At 40.1% G+C, this 25,180-nt stretch overlaps 1 protein-coding gene across 3 annotated transcripts in view; it reads right to left on the bottom strand.

The window, feature by feature from the left end:
- Window positions 1-25,180, bottom strand: part of ADAM12 (ADAM metallopeptidase domain 12) — a 178,632-nt gene that overhangs the window by 74,597 nt on the left and 78,855 nt on the right. For all 3 annotated transcript variants that reach the window (XM_042818662.1, XM_042818661.1, XM_042818663.1), the window contains one exon: window positions 728-806. In XM_042818662.1, the coding sequence (XP_042674596.1) occupies window positions 728-806 (79 nt within the window). The remainder of the gene's footprint in view (window positions 1-727; window positions 807-25,180) is intronic.

Below are 25,180 nucleotides of genomic sequence, written 5' to 3'. Positions count from 1 at the left end.
GATTACTCAGGCAGATAAAAGATAAACTTCATAATTAAAATCACTTGCTGCATTGCTTCTAATCAAGGCGTTGATATTGCTTAGAGGACAAAAACTTTACTGGCTTAAAGCGCCTTGTATTTATTAAAAAAAAAGCAGTTTAAATTATTCATGATAAAAAGCATTTTGTGCTGACTTTAACCAGGAGCAGATTAGCCATACACACACAGAGATATAAGTATATCCACAACAGCTGCATGATCTGGATTCAAAAACAAACCCAACTCACCCCCCTACACCCAAACCCAGCTTTGGATTCCAGTGCAGAAACCCACCCAGGCCTTTGAGCCCATTGGTGGCAGCTTCTGCATGACAGCAATCATACAGCGCATCCTCACTGCCAGAACCCAAGGCCTTTTCTCCTTAACACCACAGCAATGGCTGCCTTATTTCAAAGTCTTAATGGCTATACTTCCAAGCAGCTGAGTAAATCTTACAGATGGGGGGGGGGGGGGGGAAAAAAAAATAAAATTTGTTAAAAAAATCACATGGTTAAAACCCCACAGTTTCCCTTTGAAGTCACACTCTGAAAATTCATGCGCAGGATCACAGCAGTCAAAAAGGTACTGAAGGCAACAAGAAGAAAAGATCACTCGTGTTGCTGTTTCATCCCGCGGCTCAGATCCCAGCAGAGAGCACTTTGAGCTTTAACGATGAAGCATCATCCAGCCACGCAGCGCAGCCTTACCGTGTAATTGCGTGCGAGAACCACATCAGTACCATCCTTCAAATAATGTGTTTCTGTGAAGCTGCTGGCTAACAGGCCCCTGGAAAAAAAAAAAAAGACAACAGAGCACACCGGTCATATTAAGGCCATGTCACCTTGACTCTGTCCTTTAGTGGTTCCATTGGAGAAAGCACCCAAAGGAGAACATTAATGATGCAGTGACTACCAGGGTGTGCGTGCAATAGGAGAAAATATAGCTCTGTACTGAAAGCTGCAGTGCAGGAGCACTTCCTTTGTTAACTGTGGAAAGCATACAGGTTTCCAAACTGCCTTCTCTTCCAAATGAGGTCTGAGTGCAGCTCATCTCGGTATTGCATCATTCGTATGATTTTTACCGTATTTCACTTTAAATCTGTAATCTAGAGATGGGAGTATTGTTAAGATGTGGTAGGTTTTGGAAAAAGAAAATGTTTTCCTACATTACTATACTACATAAAGTAATCATTCACTACCAGAACCCAAAGACTTGGTTAGCGCTCAGTAAACGAAACAAGCTTCCATTGACACTCAGGGAAGAACACTACAGAAGTCAGAGCGCTGGATTTATTGTCATCATCTGAAAAGGATATTCATGAACGGAAATCTAACAACTTGAAATAATGTCTCAGCAGATGATGAAAGACCACGTCTGTGATGAGACATCCATGCTTCCCCTCTGCCTTTGACAATGCTATCAAGAATATTGACTTGCAGTGACTGTTTTTCAGAAACACCCAGAAAAGAGCATGCATGCGACAACTATGGAAAGATCTTTTTTGTAAGAAACACGTGGAACAGGGAAAGCTGCCTCTGCCTTTGTAACAGTCCTGCTATTGATCTGTTTTTCAACTGTTTACCTAAAGAGCATTTTTAACAAGGCCAGAAGGAAGAATATGTATGCATGTTGACTCTCAGGAGAGGCCTTAGGCTACGACACTCCAGTTTTGACAAACATCCTATTGAAATGCAAAAGCACAATATAGGAGAAACCAAAACTAAGTGTCCTGAGAGACACTCAAAGTCAGAGATGGATGGGGCTGTGAGCACCTGATGGAGCTGTAGGTGTCCCTGTTCGCTGCAGGGTGTTGGACCAGATGGCCTTTAAAGGTCCCTTCCAACTCAAATGGTTCTGTGACTCTAAATGCCACCACCACCCCTAAAGGACTCAAGAGACTTTCAGTAGTCTGAAAAAAAGTCTGAAAAGTAGTCCAAAAAGTTCTGTTCCATTCCAAATACATTTCTCCTTCGCAATGGTTATTTGAACAAATGAGACGCCTTTAAAGTTGAAACCTGGTTAACGTTGCACGCATTCATCTATTTTTTTGTGAACTCACGCAGAGTGTTGCTGCATATTTCTTGTACTATGTATAAACATTGCAACTAAAACATGAATATTTAATTTTCATTGTTCTAATGACTTATCTGCATTATGTTAATATCCAACAGCTCAGTCAAAATCAGGACCTTCAGGATCTGGTTTTGCTAGGAACTGTATTAGCACTCATTAGAGAGCTAACTGCTTGAAAAGGTTGTATCTTAAGGTATGAGGGGAAAAAAAAAAAAAAGGTGAATTAAACATGACGGAGAGACAGAAATAAATATCAGCATAAAAGCATGAAGATAGCAAAGCTTAACGCACACAGTAAGCACTCAAGCACAGATTCTCTATTCAGAGTTTTCAGCTTGGGGGAAACATCAGAATATTCATGTGTAATAAATGTTACAACGCCGCAGCGTTAGGTGGGTTGTACAGGAACTGCTCTGGATCTCAGCCAACCCCAGCACCCACAGCAGGATTTGGTTGCCTAACTGAGCACCCAGCACCACTTCAGATGCTCTATACATTTCACCAAGTAGCCCAGGACACCACAGCCAAGCTGTTCCAGATGGCACTTGGCACCCACGCTTATCTCAGCCCTCGTGCCTGCTGCCTCTGGATGGCCTGCCTGAAATGAAGTGTGCTCTATCTACATTTTCTACCGCCATTCTCATTATCATAAAGAGCAGCTGCTTTCTTAATTATCATTATTATTTATATAACACCACTACAGGCTTTTTGCTTAGAGGGCATTCATAAATTTTGTAAAGGCAAAAGGTAAGTTCCCATTCCTGCTTAAGCCAAGTTGTGCACTTTTTGCAAATGGTATTTTACATCGGGTACTGGAGCAATTTTTATTCAGTGGGACAAAATGCAGGCAAGGTATAGGGTAACAGATATGGCATAAAGGCAGAGGCTGAGCAATACACTCACCTTGTGCTCTGCTATTTCCAAAGTGTTTGACAACAGTGATGATAAAGATGACCTTTCTGCTTCTGCTTGCTCTACCCTCGGGTAAAGGCTTAGAAAATATTTCATAGGGTCATAGATTTTAATACCAAAAGGGAGCATTGTGATCAGCAAGCTGACCTGTCACATTACATAGCTCATTTGACATGACTTAGCCTTCTGATACAATAACTGTGATGGAACCAGACTGTTCATTCCTTTACTGCATAGATCTCCCACGATGAAGAAGCTGTGACGAGGCTGTTAAGTTCCTCACTGTTAATTACACTCAGTGTAAAAAGCAGCACACTTCGTACCTCCTCGCTTGGCTTTGTCAGTGTTCAGTTTCCAACCACTGGATCTCATTCCTTTGCATCAATGCTGTCTGTGAGCCTCTCGTAAACACTTCTCCTTACTAAAGTGAGGAACTACAGCAGGTGAACAAACTTCTGATATCCCTGTCATCAGTCTCCCTATCAGATGTGTTTCATCAGGATGAGATCCCAATTTAGACCAATGGAAATGCCAGTTGAACACTAAGAATTCCCTGTGTGAGCAGTTAAACGCTGGCAGGTAGAGCAAGATGATAACGTACCACTGTTGGGCTGACCAAAAACTGAAGTACGTCTTCATGTAGCCAGACAAAGAAGGAATTCATATCATGGAAGTTTTTCTGGAGACTGCATTAACACTCCTAGTTTAGTAACTAAGAAAACATTACTAAGACATCTGCCTTCCTGCCATGCAAAGTGCTGGCACAGGCTTGAGAGTGAGCCAGGGGAAAGGTACCTCTGCATTAAAGATGTTGGGGACCTACACAAAACACAGCACCAGGGAACCCAACAATTTCTAGTAGGGGACGAAGCTGTAACCTCCCCTTCCAGAAATGCCTAACATCCTAAAAGCTCTGCCATTGAACAAGCACACAGCAGTAGTATCCAGGGCCAGCAAGTCAGGCACTGGCATTTCTTGAAAGCTTATCAAAGCTAAGTGTAACAAGCACTCCAATTCCACTACTGAGCGTGCACCACTTCACTTTGCAATTATGGCAACAGTGTTTAACATACTGAACTACGAACTTAACATGTGTATCTACTCAGTAATTTAATTACCTCCCTCAAAAAAAGATACGCAATGTAACAGATTGATTTACATTTCTGTTTCTGACCCACAGTACAGGAGATTAATCGAGTAAAATAAACTAATTTAGATGGCAAGCTACTTAACCTAATTGGATCAATGTAATTCTGAAAGAGCAGGGATCAAAATAACATTAATATATCATAGCACAATTCATCACCACGTCTGGAGTCTCAAATGTTGCCAGCTACAATGCTCAGCAGTACCAGACAACTACCAGTTTTTTGCACTGCATGGAGAGGCAGAAACAATTGTTAGTTATCAAGAATAGCACCAACTGCTGGATATGATTAAAAAAAAAAAAATAAAAATCAAAGGAGCACCACAACTTTCTAATTAATTCCAAAAAAAGAAGCAAAAGTATGGCTCTCGACTTAAACAACTTAAGCATTTAGTCAATGTGTCTGTCAGTATTTTGGATATTTTCATGTCCCCCAGAGCTGAATTAACAAATAGAAGCGTTGATGGACCAGAAGGGCTGGTTCTACCTCTCCTGATCTATGACAGACACAGCACAGCCTTCCTCATCCTCTGTAAATCAGCATTAATGTTACTTGCTGCGTTTGCTAAAATGCTTTCAGGTGCCAAGCAGCTTTGCTAACCTGAGCCTCAGGGAACACGATGAAGAATGTTTAAACTTCTAACCCTCACCTTTTCCACTCCCAACCCTAGTGAGTCTCGGGTGGTTCGTTTGAGATGGGGAGAAAATGTCCTATTTTAAACACAGGAAACTCTTTACTCAATCCATTTAATAACAGGCACAGTAATTTAACACACCGATTCTCACTTGCAAATGAAAAAAAAAAAATCACCTCTGCTCTCCAGGCACCGATATATTATTTCAAAAGGTTATAATGATATTTCATCACCCAGGGATCGTCAGGAAGATGGAGTTGCCAAAGCTAGAGATGGAAAAAACCTACTGGATCACACAGACGGCCTCCCTGGAAGCCAAGTGCTTCATAGATCAAACTATGTTCTGTCTCTTTGAGCTTCCAGTGTCAAAAGCAATGCTGATCCCACCATTTTCTAAGGGAGATTACTCTGTGTTCCAACAGATGTTACTGTCACAATGCATTTCCTGATGCTCAGTCTTTTCTAGTTTTTCCTAGTTACACTTCTACTCTCTGAAACAACCGCTTTTCCTTCTTGGTACATATATCATCCAGATAGCTACAGATTATTATCACATTCCCCCTTAGCCATCCACATGCCAAGCAAAGCATGACAGACTATTAAAAAAGGACAAGAAGTGTGTACTTCTCATACTGGTTGCTACTCAGGAGAAACCTCAGCTTTATCACAGCAGGAGCAGACACCAGGGTTTCCCTTGGTGATATAGAAGAAATAAGTAGCTGAAACTCTAAAGAATAAATCTCTTTCCAGAAGCACCAAAGAACACAATTATTCCTCAATCTATCTCCTAGGACGAAACTTCTTTGGTTGCCCACTCTGTACCAGGATGTCCCCTGGTGATACAGACATACCAGTGTCATTTCCCAGCAAAACAGATCTATGGGCAGCAGGCTCTGTCTCTCAAAGTTGCTTTATGAGACTGAGCTCATTCAGCAGCACTGTTTTACAGCCAGACGTGATGTCTGGATGCTCTGGTAGATGTTTCCTCAAAGTGCTGTGTGTCTCACTGTTGCATATTTTAGAAGGATCATGACTTGTTCTGGCATAGTAGAGAACATAAAGCTTGGATTCTGCTTTAGAGGGGAATCAGGGTCAGAGGATGAACTTCACGCGCTGTGAATCTGTTGAATTTTAGAAAGGAATGTGTGCTTTTACACTTCTGGTGTTCATGCTCTCAGTTTTGCTTTTCTGCTTAACTTTTGTTTTGACTAACAGCCCAGTGTAGCAGATCTACACCAAGAACTGGTGTTTTAGGAAAACCTTCAAGTACTCCTATGACTTAAACAGAGTCAGCAGCTACTCTGTGGAAGCATTGATCACATTAAGTCACAGGAAGCACAAGGCTGTCTCAAGCCCAATGCTTACCTTCTCACTGACATGCTGCTTGCAGCTCACACACCTGACCTTTACTTATACTTGTTACTCTCTCTTTTCCTTCTGAATGATGAAATGCTTCTTTTCCTCCCCATCCAAGTACTGCCTCACTCTGTCATACAAATTCTTATTAGAAGCCCTCCTGCATTTTAAACCTTGCTATAAATGCAGGTGAGGAGAGGGAGATAGATAAAACAGAGGATAAAACAAACTAGTATTCTACTTCTCTGCCTACTGACACCAGCACACTCCATTAATTCTTCATCTCAATTCAGGTCATCTTGACCTTCATACTGGAACTAGTTGTTATTTCTTCAATTGTTGTATTTCTTCAAAGGAATAAACACGTTTGTTAAGCCTGCTGCTTCTGCAGTGGTTATCTCAGTACAAGTGCCTCCTGATATTCACTGTGCGAGCTCAGCAGTGGCATTTTTCAATTCTTCTGTCTCATTACAACACAACAAATGAGTGAAGCATGGGTAATGAGCTCCCCATGCATAAGCACCTATTCGTAAAACCACCACATATTCTTTGAACGTGTCACATTCCTTCCCCTTGTTTAATTATCTTAAGTGACTTGAAATGCTTTTGGACATTTTCCCACTGACTGTCTCCACTTCATGATATCCTATCTGCTACACTTCAGTGTGCTGCCATGGAGGGAACTGCCATGTCATAATTGAAGAATCTGAGAGACTAAAATTCACAGAGCTTAATTAGCACAGCAATTCTGAAGAAAAGGGGGGAGCAAAATAAAACTATAATAGCCAGGGAATCAACCAAGCAGCCAAAAATTCAATATTAAGTCTATGGCTGTAGACTCTGGCCTATTTGACTTTAGCTTTGGGTAGACAATTTCAGTTGGTTATATGCTACATTTGAAAAACAGATCTTTGTACCTCTACAGAGTTCTTCCAATGCAGAAATTCATACAATCCTCTGCCTACTGGAGTCCACATTAAAATCCCAGTTGACCAACACCAATACTCCAGAGCAGCATTTGACAGTTTCCAGCATCTCTCCCACAGATTTATCCTACAAGAACTGCTTGTGAGGAATATTTCATATTACCTCCTTAAGCCTCCCCGTGCACCAGCATAATAGAAATCATGTTATCAGCTCAGCTGGGCAGCGTGCCATGGAGAGCAACCCCCTTCAGCAAAGGCTCCAGAATACCACTGGCCACAAATTGCTGTCAGCTAAGTAGAGATGACAGCTCATTGGCTAACTGATTTTTGATGGAAAAACACAATTTTGTACATTCAGGGAAACGATGTAGCTTGGCTGCTTTAGAGATATTTTACCATTAGCTGCACTGAGTACCTTTAATTTGGAGTAATGGCAGTGCCTGCGAAGCCCTGAAGCAACATGCCAGAAGTTAAAGAATTATTCTGGAAGTCACTACTAAACTACTACATCTCTGAACTATCTGTGGCAAAGATCAAAAGTAATGTGCACTGCTATGCTGCAGGTTGAACCCAGCCGGATTTACACAGCTCTGAGTACTCTGAATTGGCTTTGGCTAGACTAAAGACTAACAAAGCTCTGAGATTCTGGCTCCCGTTCTACCGATCTAGTTCTCAGATGACAATATTGTGGTTTCTTATGAAATGCATACTTCCTATTATTATACTTCCACTAAAACTTGTACTAGATAATGTAGGGGCCTTTTTAACATGCTAATCTTGCACACAGAATACACCGCTTCAGTTACAGATTCAGGCAACACCAGAGAAAACTGTGGCTCAAAAAGATTCTCTAGAAAATATTGAGACATGTGTATATATAGAAGATTCACTGTATGTAACAAGTGGCAGACATAATATTTTAATGCATTCTTTTCCAACATCAGTGTTGTCTTTCACAGAAAAGCTTCTTCACAGTCCCCGCAACACTTGTAGGATGGCATATTTTCATTAAATAGTAAGTTTGGAGATGCTGGGCTGGAAGGCTGTCAAAGTTGATTTGAAACATTTCATTCAATTAAATGTCACTGGTAGCCAAGTAAGATTATGCTGCTAAACAGATGTCATCAGGCAAATTGTTTAAATATGCTTTCATCTGAATTTTTCCAGAAAAGCAGAGACATCTGCTTAAAGCATCCAGGAAAAGTAGACAATGTGGAAATTCTTGTAAACATGGAAAATTAAGAAACACCAATTAAAAAAAATAAATCAGAATGCATTAAACACTTACAAGATAGAAACAGCACCACGGGATTAATAAGGGTTCTATGCAAGTATCTACAATGCTATTGGAAAGCCTGGCTCTATTGTCAGTGAAAAGTCATGGAGCCCAGGTTTGTTAGTACACTCTCACTGAAAAGCACAACAATCTTGGAATTGTTTCCTCACTTTTGAGTGCATGCCTGCAGGCTTGCATTTGCATTTTTAATTTAAATTTCTGCCAGCTTGCTGAAACTGGAAATAGTAGTTTCATTTTACTCAACCCACATTTTGTCCTTGCCACAAGAAAGAGCTATTTGCCCTGAGAAGGCTTTGTTCAGATTTCAGTTGCCCAGCACCATTAACTTTTACAGATACATGTTCATCTTGCCCTATGCATCACTGCCTCTCACTAACTTCTTAAAATTTAGGATGAAGGAGGCAGAGGCGTGCAAGAAAGCCTTTGTGCAAAACCTGTATATTGGTCTCAAGTTTACAGTATGGTACACAGGCTCACTTAAACATAAGGAATGTAAAAGAAGAATGATTACTGTGGATTGCCAGAGTATAACCCTATACTTCACCTCCAACAGTGGCCAGTACTTTAGAAGCAACATATGAGGAGGGCAAGCATGCTGAGTCCCCCACATGCAGAATGGATCATGGCCACCAGCTGACACTCCTCCAACCCAACGAACTCCTCCTGGCTTCAACATTTCTTGCACAGTGGTAACTTCAATTTTTATGAAGCACTTCTTCTGGGAGCACACCTCCCATCATCAGCTTCAAAGACTGAGGGCTGCCCCTGCCCTTACTGCCCCATCCCAGCCCCATCAGCAACTGGCATATGCATTGCAAATGACCTGGGAAAGCCCAGAGCAATTTTTAAAGCAGCATTAAGTTATACTCTCATAGGATGATGGCTCCTTTCCAACTACCTCTGCTACAACACATAACTTGGAATGGAGATGAGGTAATTCGGGTGTTTGCAGAACCAAAGCATGGGCCAGAATAATCAAGCTACCAGTAAGTTTATAGGGTGGAGGCTTATGAGAAAAAGAATGGGAGTTGGAATATTTCTCCTCTTTCCTCTTCCTTACTCATTTTAATTACTTTTCCTACAATCCTTGTATTCCACCTCAGCCACTCTTTACCACCTTTCCATTTCCCCCTGCTGTCCCCCATGTTATTTCTCCACAGTCCTCCTTTCATCTCCTCTTGCATACCACATTTGTTACTACACTGTTAATCAAGTAAGCAAGACATGTAAAAATCAACACAACCAAGTCACTATTTTTCATTAAATAAACCTCAAACCCAGGGCTACTCTGCTTCAGGCTCCACATTCATGTTTTTTGAACATCAGAGAAATTGTGAGCAAAATCAGGACACAAGGGTAAGAGAACACTTGCCTATTGTATCTAATACCTGTTATATTTCAGATAAGCATCATATTAATGCCTGTGGCTTAGCAAGGCAAGCTGCTCACCAGGACTATAGCAGAGAGACACAGGAACATCCCTCCTTCCCATTCCAGCAGCAAGTCTACAACCAGAAACATGGAGAAGAAACAAACAAACAAAAACCCCACACCATCAGCTGTTCCCACTTCTACTTATTCAAGAAGAGATTAACATGTGTATCAAATAATGACTTTTTGCTACCAAGGTTGATGTTGCTGGCCCAGTTCTCTGCTCGCTCATATTGAGGGCATCTCATTGCAACGGTTTCTGAAGTTGCTGGCAGTGAGCTTGGGCAAAAGGAGGATCAGACACTATCTGTCAGCAGTTAAGACACAAAATTCTAATTTTCTTTTCAATTCAAGGAAGTAATTAGTTTACGATAACATTTAACATTTAGTTGCTGACAGAGATATGACACTTATCTTACATAAGTCATTTTAATTATTTCTACTAACCAAGACCTCAAAAATATTGTGTAGTTCAAGCTAACAATGCCTTCCCAGATATTTTTGGTTCTACTGTCATTTGAAAAATTGATGCCTAGAGCATCAGCATTTATCCAGCTCATTATAGATTTCATCCAAATGACTACAGATAATTAAAAGTATGCTTCAATTTTATTGTAATGTTTTCCTCTCTAACACTGCAAAGCAATTCTCTTGTTGCTCGGGGTTTTAGGAATTAATGTAGATTCATCCCCATAAAATAAAGATTCAAAGGATTAGATACAAACTATTCCTATATAGAGACGTAAGAGTCACACATGCAGAAATACTAAACGAATGTAGACATGCACAGAGAAATATTTTGGGGCACTGGGTGGGGCATTCATAGAATCACAGAATGCCTGGGTTGGGAGAGACCTCAAGGATCATGAAGCTCCAAACCCCCTGCCACATGCAGGGCCACCAACCTCCACATTTCACAGCAGCCCAGGCTGCCCAGGGCCCCATCCAACCTGGCCTTGAACACCTCCAGGGATGGACGGGGCATCACAGCCTCTCTGGGCAGCTGTTCCAGCTCCTCACCACTCTCATAGCAAAGAACCTCCTTCCATACTAAATGCAGATTGCATTTAGTATGTGATTGCTATGTAGATGTAAGCCATACATCTCCACACAGCCCTGAGTTAGCATTAATTCAGATGTTTTCTTCCACTATTCATGCACCTGGCAATGTCTGCCATGCCTAGAACTGCCATGAGAACCGTTAGTAATGTTCATGTAAAACATAGATGTGAAAAAAAATTGACTGTTTATCAGTTTGCAATAATTAATACGGCACTGACTTTAATAGACATGGGTACAAGGAGCTGCACATAGAAACCTGCTTCATTCCAGGATCCTTAGCAGTACTTCAGTTAAACAGTGTCAGGTATGATGAATTTTCCTTGGCACACCTTTATCATCAAATACTTTATGTTTTACAGGATTTTCAGGTTACTTGGAAACTAAAATTACCCATGAATAGCAATGACATTAAAAAGCAATTACAGATACATGCCTTTTAATGCCTCTGTTATAATGCATATTCTGTTAAATCAGAGAGTCTATTTAAGAACACGGGCACAGAAAAAAACTCTGTAATTCAGCATTAACATCCACACAAATCAGTGCTAACAAGGGCTTGGTGAGGTACCTTCAGACTAAAGTAAGCAAAAGGAAAAACCCCAAAATTAACAGAATACGATGTAAATATTAAGAGATGGATCCATATTCTATAAAGGCCACTTTACTCAAGACAGCTTAGGTTTCCTCCCACTCACAGAAAGAATCTGCAGCAAATAAGCCTTTGACTCACGAGGATATTTCACATGCAGATTTAGATTTTATGTAAATTATTTAAGCTTGTTTTATAAAGTCCAGGCAGCAATGCGAAAGCATTCCCCTGCCTGTGTGCATCAGTCAAAGAAACAGCACTCATCACCAAGCAGCTCTCATGGGTAGGAGTTCTGCCAACAGCCTTACAGTTGGAAAAGGCAAGATCTTGTTATTATGCCCCTTATATTTGCTTCCTCCTGACCACAGAAGTGCCTTGGAACAGGCCATGCTAATGGTACCCAAAGCACTGCCCAGCAGCAAACTGGGAATGTGGAGCTATATATCAATGCCTGTCTATTGCCTAACAGAAATACATTCAAACTTGATACTTGCAGTATCAAAATAAAGATTAGAAGAACACATGAGATTTTTCTTTGCTTTATCTTGTTATTTCCAAACCATTCACAATTATCTTTATTGTACGTATTAGACTCGAGCAAGCACACATTACTCCATGTTATAGTGCTGGATAGTATCAGGTAAAGCAGGAAACCTCTCTTGACAGCAGAGAAGCAAAAAGGAAAAACCCAAAGAGTAAGCCCCTCTGAGAGAGGTCTCTGAAGGAGAACTGCCAAGTCACAACAAGAGGGTCAAGGTAATCAACGCATTATTGTCTACTGTATTGTAGAAACACACAAAATTATGTATGCTCTTCCTGTTGATTACTGAATTTTGACACTATCTAGTTTGATGAGAGATGTTAGACCATGTTCCACTGCATCAATTTGCAATAACACTTCCAACAGCAAAAAGCAAGAGATAAAATTTTATCAGTACCGTGCCAGCTGCCCAAACAACAAAAGCACACACTGAACGTGCGAGGCTTTCTACTGCTTGTGTGTGTGTGTGTCTGCCACCCAAGGCCAGACAAGTCTGCAACAACATTGTTGGCAAAGGTTAAAGAGGAAGCCAGCACTACAGAGGGGATGCTAGGCTGTCAGGGAGAGCCAGATAACGAACACAAAAAGCTTTAACCCAGCTCCCTTAGGTGAGGGAACAGAAGACAACCAGGGCTACTAACAAAATAGCAGGGAATTTAAGTTTGGGAAACATGTAACGGTGTATTGAGCCTTTCCCCTCTAGGCTTCTGGCTTCAATTAGATCCTTGTCTGAAATAATGGAAAGCTTTTTAACAACTGATGGCTGATGTGTAGATTGAGAAAAAAAAAAAAGAAAAAAAAAGCTGATTGCAGATTAGACAGTGATATCATAGTACAATGTACTCAATCTAGCCACATTCCCCTTTCCTCCCTCAGTTCTGCCAACTGTCAGCCTGCCATTTTGTTATCAGTCTGAGCAGGAAGGAGATACTGAACAAATTCCCAGCTATTCCCACGGTATTAGGAGAAAGGAGACAGGGCAGGATTGAAGTAGCTAAGGTGGGCAGAGTAAAGACGGGTGCAAGAATGTTGGCTTCTACAGTTTGCGAGCCAACCTCAACAGTTCCAGGGTTGGCAGGGCAGCACTTCAGACAGCTAACTAATGCAATAAAAAATAAAATAAAAAATAGAGATAAACACCCAGGAAAAAAATTAAAAAATCAACAACTACCAAGGAAGAATGCCAAATTTCTCTTCACTGCTTGTGATTATCTTCTAGGTGTCACTAATGTTTTGAAACATTTTTCTACTGCTCAAAATGTTCTTTTTCATTGCTTTTTGCCTATTACAAGAAGTGTTGTTTTTACTTAATTGAATTTTCACTGCATTCATGTTTTGACCTAATTTTCCACATGGGACTCAGGCCCTGTGTTTCAGTAATAAACCACATGTACTCTGCCATGGCTTTTAGGTAAGGTAGGAGCTTTTATGAGAGCTGCTGTTATCATAACCCCGCCATTTTCAGACACCATTAATGAAATACCTCTACTCGATTTCGCACTTTAAGGCCAAGCTGCTTGGTCCTGGATTTCCCCCTGGTCTGCTCCAGTTTGCCATGGTCCAGAGAGGATGGATGCTTCAGACATACTTGGGAAAGCTCAACAGCTTGTGATTTGCATGACCTTCTGGGACATGCCGTTTCCCCATATTGTAACAAGGCTTATCTGTTTTGGCCTGGTATGCAACCCAAGATACTTGTTTTCTCAGCACTGAGAGCTGTGAGAAAGTTTTCCTCGAAAGGCAGTCCTCAAGTTTCTCTACCTTGATCCAAAAGATCTCTTCAGTCTTAAAGTGCACCAACTGATGAATGCAGATACTTAGGTTCACAAACGTGCTTTTTGACTCAGGAAGAGATATTTCATAAATATTAGCGCAAATCAGCAGAACCTCACTTCTACCGAGCCATGGTGATTCATACCAGCCCAAATAAATTTGGCAACAAAAAAAAAAAATAAAATGCAGAGAAGACTGAATCCTTGGATTAAAATCAGGCAGCAAACAAAAGAAGCTGAGTTTTGAACTCAAAGCAAGACAGTTATTGTAGTGTTTCAAAGAAGAAAAAGCATCACAGCACATTGGAATTCCAGAAATCTGCTCTCCTAAGAGGAATTTTCTCTTATCCTTTCTGATAGATGAGAGTCTCAAAGTACAGTGTCACTGAAACAGTAGAGAAAGAGCAGCTACAGAGACCCAAATCTGCCAAGATATGGAGAGAGCTGCCAAAAAGGCATTTAAAACTTTAACAAGACCTGACCAGAAAGACTTTGGCTCGTCTCAGCTTCCTGATGGTTAAAAGCTGGAAAGGCTGCAGAACCTCAGTAAGAATACCTTGAAAGTCTAGGTGGCAGAAAAATAGAAAGCAGTGTGTCTGGAAGGGAGAGGACACAGGCACATCCGTTTTCCATGATGTTGTGCCACTGGAAAGCTTGCTGATATCTACAGACTGAAAAAAAAAAGTTTCCTTGGCAGATTTTTAAAAAAACTTTCACGTAAAAAACAGAGTGGCTTTGACTGTGATGCTGCACTACATAAATAGAAGGATCCCTCTGCGTCTCACTGAGGGATTTTTTGCTTATATTTCTGTATTTTTATTTTGATGGTCTAGAAGAAGAGTTCTGAGATGCAATTTTTGAGATGCAAATGGTTCCGGTATGAAAGTAATGACCAAACATGCTACGAAAGCATCAGTAAGGAAACGGTGACGTTTTGTATGTTTGTTTCTATTTGAAGAATTCCCATTGCCAACTACAGTTGGCTGCTGTCAGAGAGCATTACCCCTAACAAGATCTCTAGAGCCACACAATGAACATGATCTTAAAGTTTCCAATACTCCAGATCAGTAGAAGGGTTGGGGACAGCGATACCACACTGCCAACAGCTGTCATAAGTAGTACGGTTTCATCCCATCATTGGCCTAACAACTGTCTTTTTCTTTTTTGTTTCATGCTTCAGCATATCTTCAGCTGTCATAACAGATACGTCAAGCAATATTACCCTCCCAACAATATCAGTTCAAATTACTTCTCAGATTATTCCTCTTCTGGCGTCTTGAAGACATGAGTCTATTTTCTCAACTCCAGTCAGTGCAATTCTAAAGCTAATTCACTTTACATCAGAGTATCTTGTCCATAAAGTGCCAAATTCAAGATGTCAAAGACGAACTTGAAAGGCAAATTCACATAAAATTGCTAAATCATAGCACTTATTGGCTGAGTTTCTATGGAAAACTTCCTAACTACAGGAAGAAAACCTTCAACTTTTGGCATCTATACCAAGGTAACAGGAGAACACACTCTGCAATCCATACTGATCAACCACCTGCGCGTTTTTGCCCACCAGCAAAATTAAGATTGTGCCATGCTCCTTTCAAGCTCCACTTCTTCTCAATAATTACCTGCTTCTAGATTCATAGATGTGAAGAACATGGTGGTTTATAGAGAAATCCTCAAGAAAGCAATGCCTTTACAGCCGTAGAGATTTAAAACCATCTACAAACGAGACCATCTACATTGGAAGAGGAAAGAAATCCATCATTCTAAAGGCATTAAAATCAGAGAAAGCTCCAATGCATAATAAATTCATCACAGGTCAGCCTGCATTCTGATGTTTTCTGCCCCTGTGCAAACATCAGTGCCTCAGAATCCTGTTCCTTCACACAGACACAGCTCTTGCTGTAACAGAGCCTTGATCCCATCACAAATTTACTGGAAGGTGTCAGCTGGGGGTGGCGGTGAAGAAGAAAGGCTGACAAATCCTCTTCCTTGCTGCACGCCTCTGTGTTAAAAAGCAGGTGTGCCACAGCGTGAATGTTTTATTTCCACAGAGAAATTATTTCCCTCGTTATAACATGCTAACTGCTCTACACAGCTGATTTCACACTTGGCTGCTGCAGATGATGCTACAGGTTGTGCAGTCGCTTTCTGACACACGAGATAAAAACCTGCCTGCTGGAGTCAAAACCCAAGCTGTCTTCATCAGGGTCAGCATTTCGCTAAAGCATTAGAGCAAATCTGGCATATCTGTAGGCAGTAGTAGAAAGGGGTACGCCAGACAGGGCTGAATTTAAGATGGATATCCAGGAACACATCATAGCAGATAATACACAGGAGAGCTAACCTGTCTCTGTACTGAGGTGGGCATTCATCAAATACCCCAACAGTGAACTGAAGCCAAGAAAATGAAGTCTAGTCAGTTTGAATTGCAGTTAAGAGTATTTTCATTTTTAACTCTTTTCCCTTTATTCTCCTGCCAAATGTGTGTATGGGGGTACAATTTCATTTTCATGTTTTGAAAAACATCTCCTCCTCTTCCCAACGGGTAAAGCCTAACAAAACTAAATGAGAAACTGCAGAATCATGGCTAGTATCCAACTGAGACTTCAGCACCCGTTTAAGCAGAAACACGTGCTCATTTCCAGCCTTCTTCTGAGAAGGCACTAAGGACATGGCTTTTAAAGTGGCTCACAACAGTGGCCCATTTAACAAAGAAAGAAATCATCCTTCAGACACAGAGTACGAGTTCTCAGTGCATTTATGAGATGTAAGAGCATTACTTGGACTGCAGCAGCTGCTGCATCCACACATCAGAGAAACTAGAAATGCTCTGAATTCTCTGAGAACGAAAGCAAAAGAAACACGAGGAGAAGAGAGTATGACAAGTGCCACCCTACCTGTCATGAACAAAACATGGTCAAGTTAGTCAATCTGCAAGCACTGGCAAGAAAAAAAAAAGCGTTGTTCATTTAAAAACAAAACAAAAATGGTCTGGCTTCTCAATTCTTACAGTTTTACCTATTCTCTCCATACAACCATCCTCGGGTACCTAGTAGTGGGCCCAAGTGGATGAGGAACGGTGTCCTATGACTGCTTGCCTCCTGCCTCCCAAACACCAGGCAGGCCCTAAGCTACTGAATGCCAGAGCGATGGGTCAACAGGATGAAAAAACACAATGCAGATTGGTGGGCTGCTTCCACAGTCCCTTAATTTCCTCTTTTTCCCAGGTTAACCCCACACACTGCCCAACCCAGCAGTCTGTGGTGGCAGTGATCTCCATAACATTCAGATTCTCCAGTTCTCCATTCTCTTCAGCCAGTGTAGAGGACTAACAGGAATTGTGGTACTGTACAAGAGAGGATTGTTATCCTATGTAAGTGGTCCAAATGCTTCTCTGAGGAGTGAGTGGTTACACAATTTCCAGATTACAAGTATCTTTTCCATGTGGTCTCCTGAATGTTCATAGCCAGTTCAAGCCAACCACTATGACTTATTAAACATGCAACCACAGCTAGTTCCCTATTTCTTACTGCTTTGTGCCATGAAGTTAGTATCTCAAGCTTCAACAACATTTGGCACAGTATTCGGACTGTGTTTGTGAAGTGCTAAGTCACTCCAAATGGATATAAAAGATCATTTGATAATAGAATTGTCAACACCAGAATGAGAAAAAGAAACAATAAAATTGTCAAGAAAGGCCTTTAGTCTAACTGCTATGGACTGAGGTGGCTGTTCATACTTGGGGAAGGTTTTTGTACAGGTACCAATCCATCACTGTGAAATGGAATAAATCAAGGGTTAAAGTATAAAGAGCTACCAGCAGACTTTCATTTATGGGACTGTCTGTGCTACGGTAGCATTCACTGTGTGAAGGTGAATGAGTTTTGCTGCCTTACCTGAAGATTGCTAAGGAAATTGAAGAGTACATTTTTTGGCATAACTCTCTGTCCTTGCTGAGGTTTAGATATGCAAGGAACTGCTATGGTAGACTTAACCTTTCTATCCCTTACAAGAATAGCTATTTATCCTCCATCTTTGAAACGTGCTCTGAAGTTTCCCTACAACAAAGGAAGAAAGAAATAGTACATGTGATATTTAAAGGTCAACTAGAAGAGAAACAGCTGAAATAATACTTAAGAATAGTCAGTAACGAAGCAGACAAGAGGGAAAAATAAGCAGATAAGAACACTGGACCTACTCTGACATCTTTATCTTTGGAAGCTTTCTTCATGTCTTATTCCTCAGTTTTTTCATCTGTGAAATGGACTTACATTCTCATGTCCCAGTCCTACAGGTGAGACACTGGCACCTATAGGTCTTCACCATTTACATCACATAGACCTGTACAGTCTTCACAATGTGAAGAGTTTCATAACCAAGTTCATCAGATCTCTAAAGCAAGACCTTAAAGACAAATTGAACTTTTAATTAAAATCTAGGCATCATCTGGACATAACTTCAAGAGAGGAAAAAAAGAAAAAAAATCTGAAAAAGGTAAAAGCGTTAGGGGAAAAAGATAGAAGCAAGAACCTTATGTGGTCAGATGAGGAAGCCTGCACAACAAGTCTAAGAGAGCACAGGGAAATGGAACGAGCTGAACTGAAGTACCAGGTAAGAGAAAAGACAGTTACAGAAAGTAAATAAAAACACTTTAATAAATGCAACTGCAAATGACCTGATTAATGAACAGGAATTGAACATGTATTTAAGGCTGTACGGAAATACACATCTTTCTACTGTTGATTCGTTTTAAGATTGCATCAATGCCTCTGTCTTTACCTTTCCAATAAAACTCCAATGTAACCTTTCAGACATGTGTCCTCAAGCTAGCACGTTTCTGCTGCAGGGTAGTCATGCTGCAGCACCACTAGACAACCTTCAACATCTACAATATTCTATTCAAATACTTAGCAATCATTACCTTCAAAAGATATCATTTGGGCTGTAAATAAGAAGAGCCAGAATCAAATGGCCTCTGTTTTGTTCTTCGTCACCATAAAATTCCAAATAATCAACTACAAAGATTATTATTACATGTTCACTCTTACCCAGAACCAGGTCCCAGTCCCACTTAAATGAAAGACAAAGGTCAGATTCACAGGATGTTACAAGCAAATAACCACCATTTCTACTTTCTGTACAAAGTATTTTTTGAAAGGGCATTCTTTCAAACCATTTATTCTTCAGAGAAGATTCTCAAATTACTTCTAAAGTTTTAAAATCTATTCAAAGATTGAATGAGAAATTCCTGCATTACCGGATAAAATACATTAAACTCATAACTCCTCTTGCCTACCTCAGCATTGCAAAGCATGTTTTTAACATATGTTAAAAATCATACTCTGTTCTTTGGAGGACTTTCAAGTCATTTGTAAGGTGCAGACATTCAATACAATGGCAAAGCAGACAGACCTTGATTCTGACATTCTTTAATGGCTATGTCTCCAGCTCCAAATTTGCAATGATTCTACAGAAAGACACTTTGTCTCTTCTTATACTTAAAGACTTTGTGATCTTATCATCATGGGTGCATCTTGCCAAAAAGACTTCTTCAACTTCCTATTGTACTGTGCCTCATACCTTGAGCACTTTATTCTTCTCTACTGTATTCCAGCCTTTCTTCCGCACACGTATTTGCTATTGTGTCTATCTGAATGGTACCCATTTGCTTCCTACATTAAGGAACTGAGATTTTAAAATAGAACTTGTGATGAAAGCTCTGTCACTGATACCAAGGGGCTCAGAGTTGGACCAACTGCTGAATACAACTTAAAACCGTAAAATAAGCCAGTCAGGCCTTGTTCAACAGGTTAAAAGTTACAGGCAAATAATAACAATAATGCAACTGTATTTCAGAACAAAACAAGAAAGCAATTAACAAGTCTAATTCAACTGGCAAGAGCAATTTTGATAGGCCTATATTAAATCCAGACTATTTAATATCTAAGCCTTCAATAATTTAAGATCGTATCTTTGCAGACCATTTTTTAAAGTAGTGTTGCAGAGGCTTCCATCCGCTTTGTTTTTGTACCAGGGCATACTTCACATCTAATTGTCCTCCCCTTCTTTTCTCCATTATCAGATGGCTGCAGAAGGCATTGAACTAAGCATGACTTCTAGCTCACCTACCCCCCCCTTACAAAGCAATATAATAGCATTATGCCTGCAGGGCTTTCACTGTGAGCTGTTCTCTCTATCAGGAATGTAAGAGCTTAACCTGGATCCAGGCAGAATGCCACCAAACTAGCATTTCAAAAACTCTGAGACCCATAAAACAATTACAAGGAAAAGGACATTTTGTAACTGAATCTGTCAGCATTGTTTGAGGAAAACAGGTCATGCTGAACAGACCTGATTTCATTCTTCAATATGATTACATGTTTGTTTTTATAAAGATGATTACACGGTTTAAACTGTTGTAAAGCATTTGACCTAGTACTGTGCAGTGCACTGATTAGACATCTATGTTCCACACAATCAGTGAAGCAGAAGAACTCAAATAATTACTGCCATTAAAGAACACTCTTCTTAAGGTCTGAATTAGATCACCTGGAAAGTCAGGGAGCACTGCAGCAGCTGGGGCTGACTGGCACTGGTCAGATGGGAAATGGCTGCATTGGACATCATGTTCTATATGCACCTGTGTGTAAATATCCAGAGAGGCAGAAGGATACGCTTTTAGAGAAACTCTTGGAACTAGGAATGAAGAGAGCAGATGTGATAACAGTTCAAGGAGAAAAAGTTTGTTAGAAATGGATGAGTTAGGAGCCACGGATGCAATATGCTCTGGCCCTTGTTACTGCACCCACGGAGGGGATGGGCAGCAGTGTATTTAGGGGCTTTGTAGAGTGCTTACAACTCTACAGAGTGACAAAGTTTTTATTCTTAAATTTTTAGGAGTAAGAGCTCAACTCCTACATCATAGCAGGCCTTCCTGAAGGCTATGAATTTCTTAATCAGAAGACACATAAATGAGGAGCACTGCTTGCAATAAGTCTGGCGAATCCCATTCAGGAGCCTCCTGCCTCTGTGGGCAACCCCCCTCAATTGCTGTTGTGCCCATTGCCTGCAATTGCTAAACAGCCGTTAGGTTTTTGTGATGCAAGTTAAAATATGCAAAGGAAAAACTGTTTTTTTAAATACACACACATACAGGTATGTAAATAAATACTTTTTTAAATTAAACCACAGTCTAAAAATGTATTTAGCCAGCTTCATTAAACACTTCAGCTCAGAATTAATGCAAATTCTCCACAAACACCATTCTTTGTTTGGATAAACAAATTGGACATTGCTTTTCAAATGAACAAGTAGCAGATAACAGTGATCAGAGCGCACACTCACTATGCAGGAATGCAGGGTATTCTGGTTTAATGAGATACTGCAGGCCATGAGACGTGGTACTCAAACAAAATTACATTTCTCTGACATAAGACTTTCCAGATTAAGTATATGGAAGAGCTACAATTTACGCAAACAAAATCTAACCAGCCTGTTTCTTTAAACTGGCTGTATCTACTTTCCATCTAGCCTGTAATCCAAAAATATCTAAACCAGCAGATTTTCCAAGGGTTAGCCACCATTGCTTGTACTGAAAACTGGGATGGTGATTTTCAGGAAAATACATATTTTCAATTACCCCTAGTTTGACAGTGAACTTCTTGAATGGGTTTTGACATATTTTAAAACCACTGATCCCTGTTGCAGCATCTCTTCACTGCAAAATTCACTAAGGAGCAAGTGCAATGCTGTGGCACAATGGAAAACACAGCAATGATAGCTGAGAAGCAAAGTCCTAGACTACAGAAAGCGAGGATATAGTCAAATACAGCAACAAAAACAAAGGGAAAAAAAACCAACCAATCTGGTCACCCTTAAAAGACCTCAAGCATGCAGGGACCTCCGACAAGATACCCTCACCTGCACTGCAAACCTTTAAATGAGATCTGGGAAGGGGTGGATCCTGGCTCCAGCCCCTCTGGTCACTCAATGCAATGCACCTGAGCTCCCCTGGGTTGGCCCTGCCTTCCACCAGGTGCTCAATCACTGCTTCAGGCTGTGACCGAGCATTTTTGCTATCAGCAAGTTAAGAAAAAAAAATAAATTAAAGAAAACATCTATGTGCCATTCAAGTAAGATGAAACCACTGGTTCTTACTAAATACAATCCAACTTGTCAATTTTATGTACGGCCTTGGTATTTGACCTTCACCCTTCCAGAATTCATCCTTTCCAAAAGTCTCCCCCTTACCACTGATGTGGACCATGAACTCTTGTACCATTCCAAGTTTTATCATAATTCAACATGTATTTTAAAACATACCTACTCCTCCTCCAAGTGCTCACTGAAGACATGATTTATTACCTCACTTTTTATTTCGTCAGCTAATAATCAAATTCTTAATACCATAATATTAATGCCAAATAGATTTCACAGGAAGAAAGATCAAAACAACTTCCATATGCTTCATTATTCCTGTTTCTTGACCCTTACCAGCTGACAGAATGCATTAAAACTCTAAAAATCAGAACATACAACACTCCTTCCAAAAGCTTTCAGTGACGATGTAAAGTACAAAAAATCTAATAAAGAAGCTGAAGATTTTTTTTTTTTCCTGGATACATTAAATATGAAGAAAGAATGTTTAAAAGTGGTTATATATTAAATAACTCTTTATAATATAACTCTGCCTTGAAACCACAGATGACAGCCATGGAAATGAACAGATTTCTATCTGTGTAAGTGAAAAGTTTCATAGAATCATAGAATGGGCTGGGTTGAAAAGGACCACAATGATCATCTGTTTTCAACCCCCTGCTATGTGCAGGGTTGCCAACCACAAGACCAGGCTGCCCAGAGCCACATCCAGCCTGGCCTTGAATGCCTCCTCACATACTGGCCAAAGGCATTTTTGTTCACTGTTGGAAGATGTCAAATGAAATACAGTGTCTATAAACATATTTAATGCCCTGTCATCTATCACAGTAAGTAAGAGCTCTCTGTAGGTTGGCCCAAGGAAGTGGCAGAATGCAAAAGGGGAAAACTACAAGTGTAGCCAGAAGTATCTAATGGAAGACCCCAAACTTTATATAATTCCCCATTTATTGTGGAAAGAAATCTGAGGGTGGGCAGATGCAGACACTGCTCTCCCTGGCCCTTTCAGTGAGACATTTGCCATCTGGTTCGTCAAAGTAAAGCGAGTTGAGAGAAAAAGCCAAGACTTCTTCATCTTTGAATGTTAAATGAGTTGTTTCTGTTGGAGAGTAGATATTAAACTTAAACTGCCTTCGTAGAGGGTTCTTTCTCTTCCTTTAAACTACCATTCAATTGTTAAAACGCGATTCAATTACAAGTAATGCAGTATATATGAGAAAATCCAATGATACTATAACACTTATAAGTTAAAAGCAAAGGCATCATATGCTGGCAATGAATCTCAATTTTTATCGCAAGGTATGTATGCTTCCTCTTTTCCAATGTTCACTTTCAATTCTGTAAACTATTTTTTCACTTTTCATGTATATTTATGAATATACTATTACTGCCAAATTCCCAGCTTAGCTATCCTTGCGGAGCTTAATACATATTCAAAAGTCACAGCTGTGACTAGGAGGAGATGAATATTTTTGTGGAAACCAATTTTTCTCACATATCAAAATGTATTTCTTTAATTTATTGTCACATGCTTGTTAAACCATATTTTAGATTTTTTTCCCTAATCCATACTTATGCAGAATACGTACTGCAGTTTAGAAGGCTCCTACAATTGCAGTCCTCACTTGCTTAAAGAAAGATTTCCTTCAATTATGAAATACTGTAGGCAAAACACCGGCGCTTAGCAGCAACACTTGGAAAACCAACAAAACTCTAAAGCTGCATTAACATGCAGAGTATTAATGACCGTCCTATAATATCTGTGACAGTTATTATGGCTGCTCTCAGAAATTACTAATTGAGTAACGCAGTAATAAGTATAAAGGATGACAACTGAAACAGATTTAACTCGTGATAAAAATCCCTCTGTACGCTACAAAATTTACTTGTGCTTTATAAATTTTGGGGAAGGCTGTCTCCAGAAGAGAAGAATGGGAAATTTACTGCTTATCATTCAGTCTTAACCGAACAAATGATTTTTTAAATCTTGATTTCACTGAAAAATGTGACTGTTGGGAAAGCTGTAAATGTCTGATACGCGACGCTACTCATAGGAAGAGTGAAATGGCATTATTCCCTTTGGCAGTGATCCCATATAAAGGGAAGATATAAAGGGGGCTCCAAAGGATTGAGTAGTTCTGTGCAATATGGATACTAATCTTCTCTAAAATTACATCTAAATATTTAAAATAAAACAATACAAATTTCAGTAAAATCTAGCCTTGGGTCTGTAACCAAATGGAAATTCTTCAGTGTCCTTTGCTATCACTGACAAACTTTGATTCAGGTAAATGTTGCAGCAGGGACAAACAGGACTAGTGAAGCCAGCAGAAGCACCTCACTTAAGTGATTAGTACCTATGTCACTTCCTATCCATGGCTGTCCTCAAAAGCTCGGTTACTGTGGTAACCATGCTTTAAGCACTAGTATGGGCCAAAAAGTAAAATAAAAAACAAAAAAGAGTGTTATTTAGGCAATATGAATGACCAGGAGATAGCTGGCAGACAGATCAACCAGATAAAACCCCTTCTGTCTGCACCAGATGAGCCCTCAGCTAGAACATCTAAAATACACATTTCTTTTCCTAGCCTGGACAAACTCAAAATACAGCAATTGCTAAGTTACAAGAAGATGTGCAAAGAATAAAGCATCTGGCATTAAAACACACTCTGTTCTGAAAAACAGTATATATGTAATGTTTCTGCATACTTTGCACGTTTATAATGAAATGGCACTATCTCTAGAGTAAGGATTTTCCCAACATCATTTTCATCTGGTGAGCGAGCCAGAGTTTGTTAACCATCTGCATATGTGCAGTATAGATTTTTAAAAGTAATTATTTTTATGGCATTCCAAATTGCTCTTGCATAAAATAGCATATATTTTTCAGCTAAACAGCCGGAGGTTACGTAAGTCATAAAATACCATTTTGTATTTGTTTTCAGTTTAGCTGTTGTGCAACTGTACGTATGTTTTGTCTCAAAGAAATGCAAACACTTGGATCGAAGCTTCCCCCCTGGTGACAACAACTCAAGGAAGAGTATTTGGTGATTAATTTTCATGCTTTTGGAGATGCACGTGGGATGATGTCCACTGCAACCAAAGTCTACAAAGATTTAATTCAGATGGAGGTTATTCAGGTGGGGTTCTGTGGGATGAGAGGCTTTGTATGTGACTCTTTTCTCTCCTTCTACTTGTTCCTACTGAATGAACACCACTGAAAACCGTACTCATTTACAAAGGGCAAAATGTAATGTTTGCAGCA

This window comes from Centrocercus urophasianus, unplaced genomic scaffold (assembly GCF_019232065.1).
Source record: "Centrocercus urophasianus isolate 14NV4802_14NV808 unplaced genomic scaffold, USGS_Curo_1.0 seq_17, whole genome shotgun sequence".
In the NCBI taxonomy this organism is placed as follows: domain Eukaryota; kingdom Metazoa; phylum Chordata; class Aves; order Galliformes; family Phasianidae; genus Centrocercus; species Centrocercus urophasianus.
Note: the sequence above shows the minus strand (reverse complement) of the source record. Positions and strands in the feature narration are given on the sequence as shown.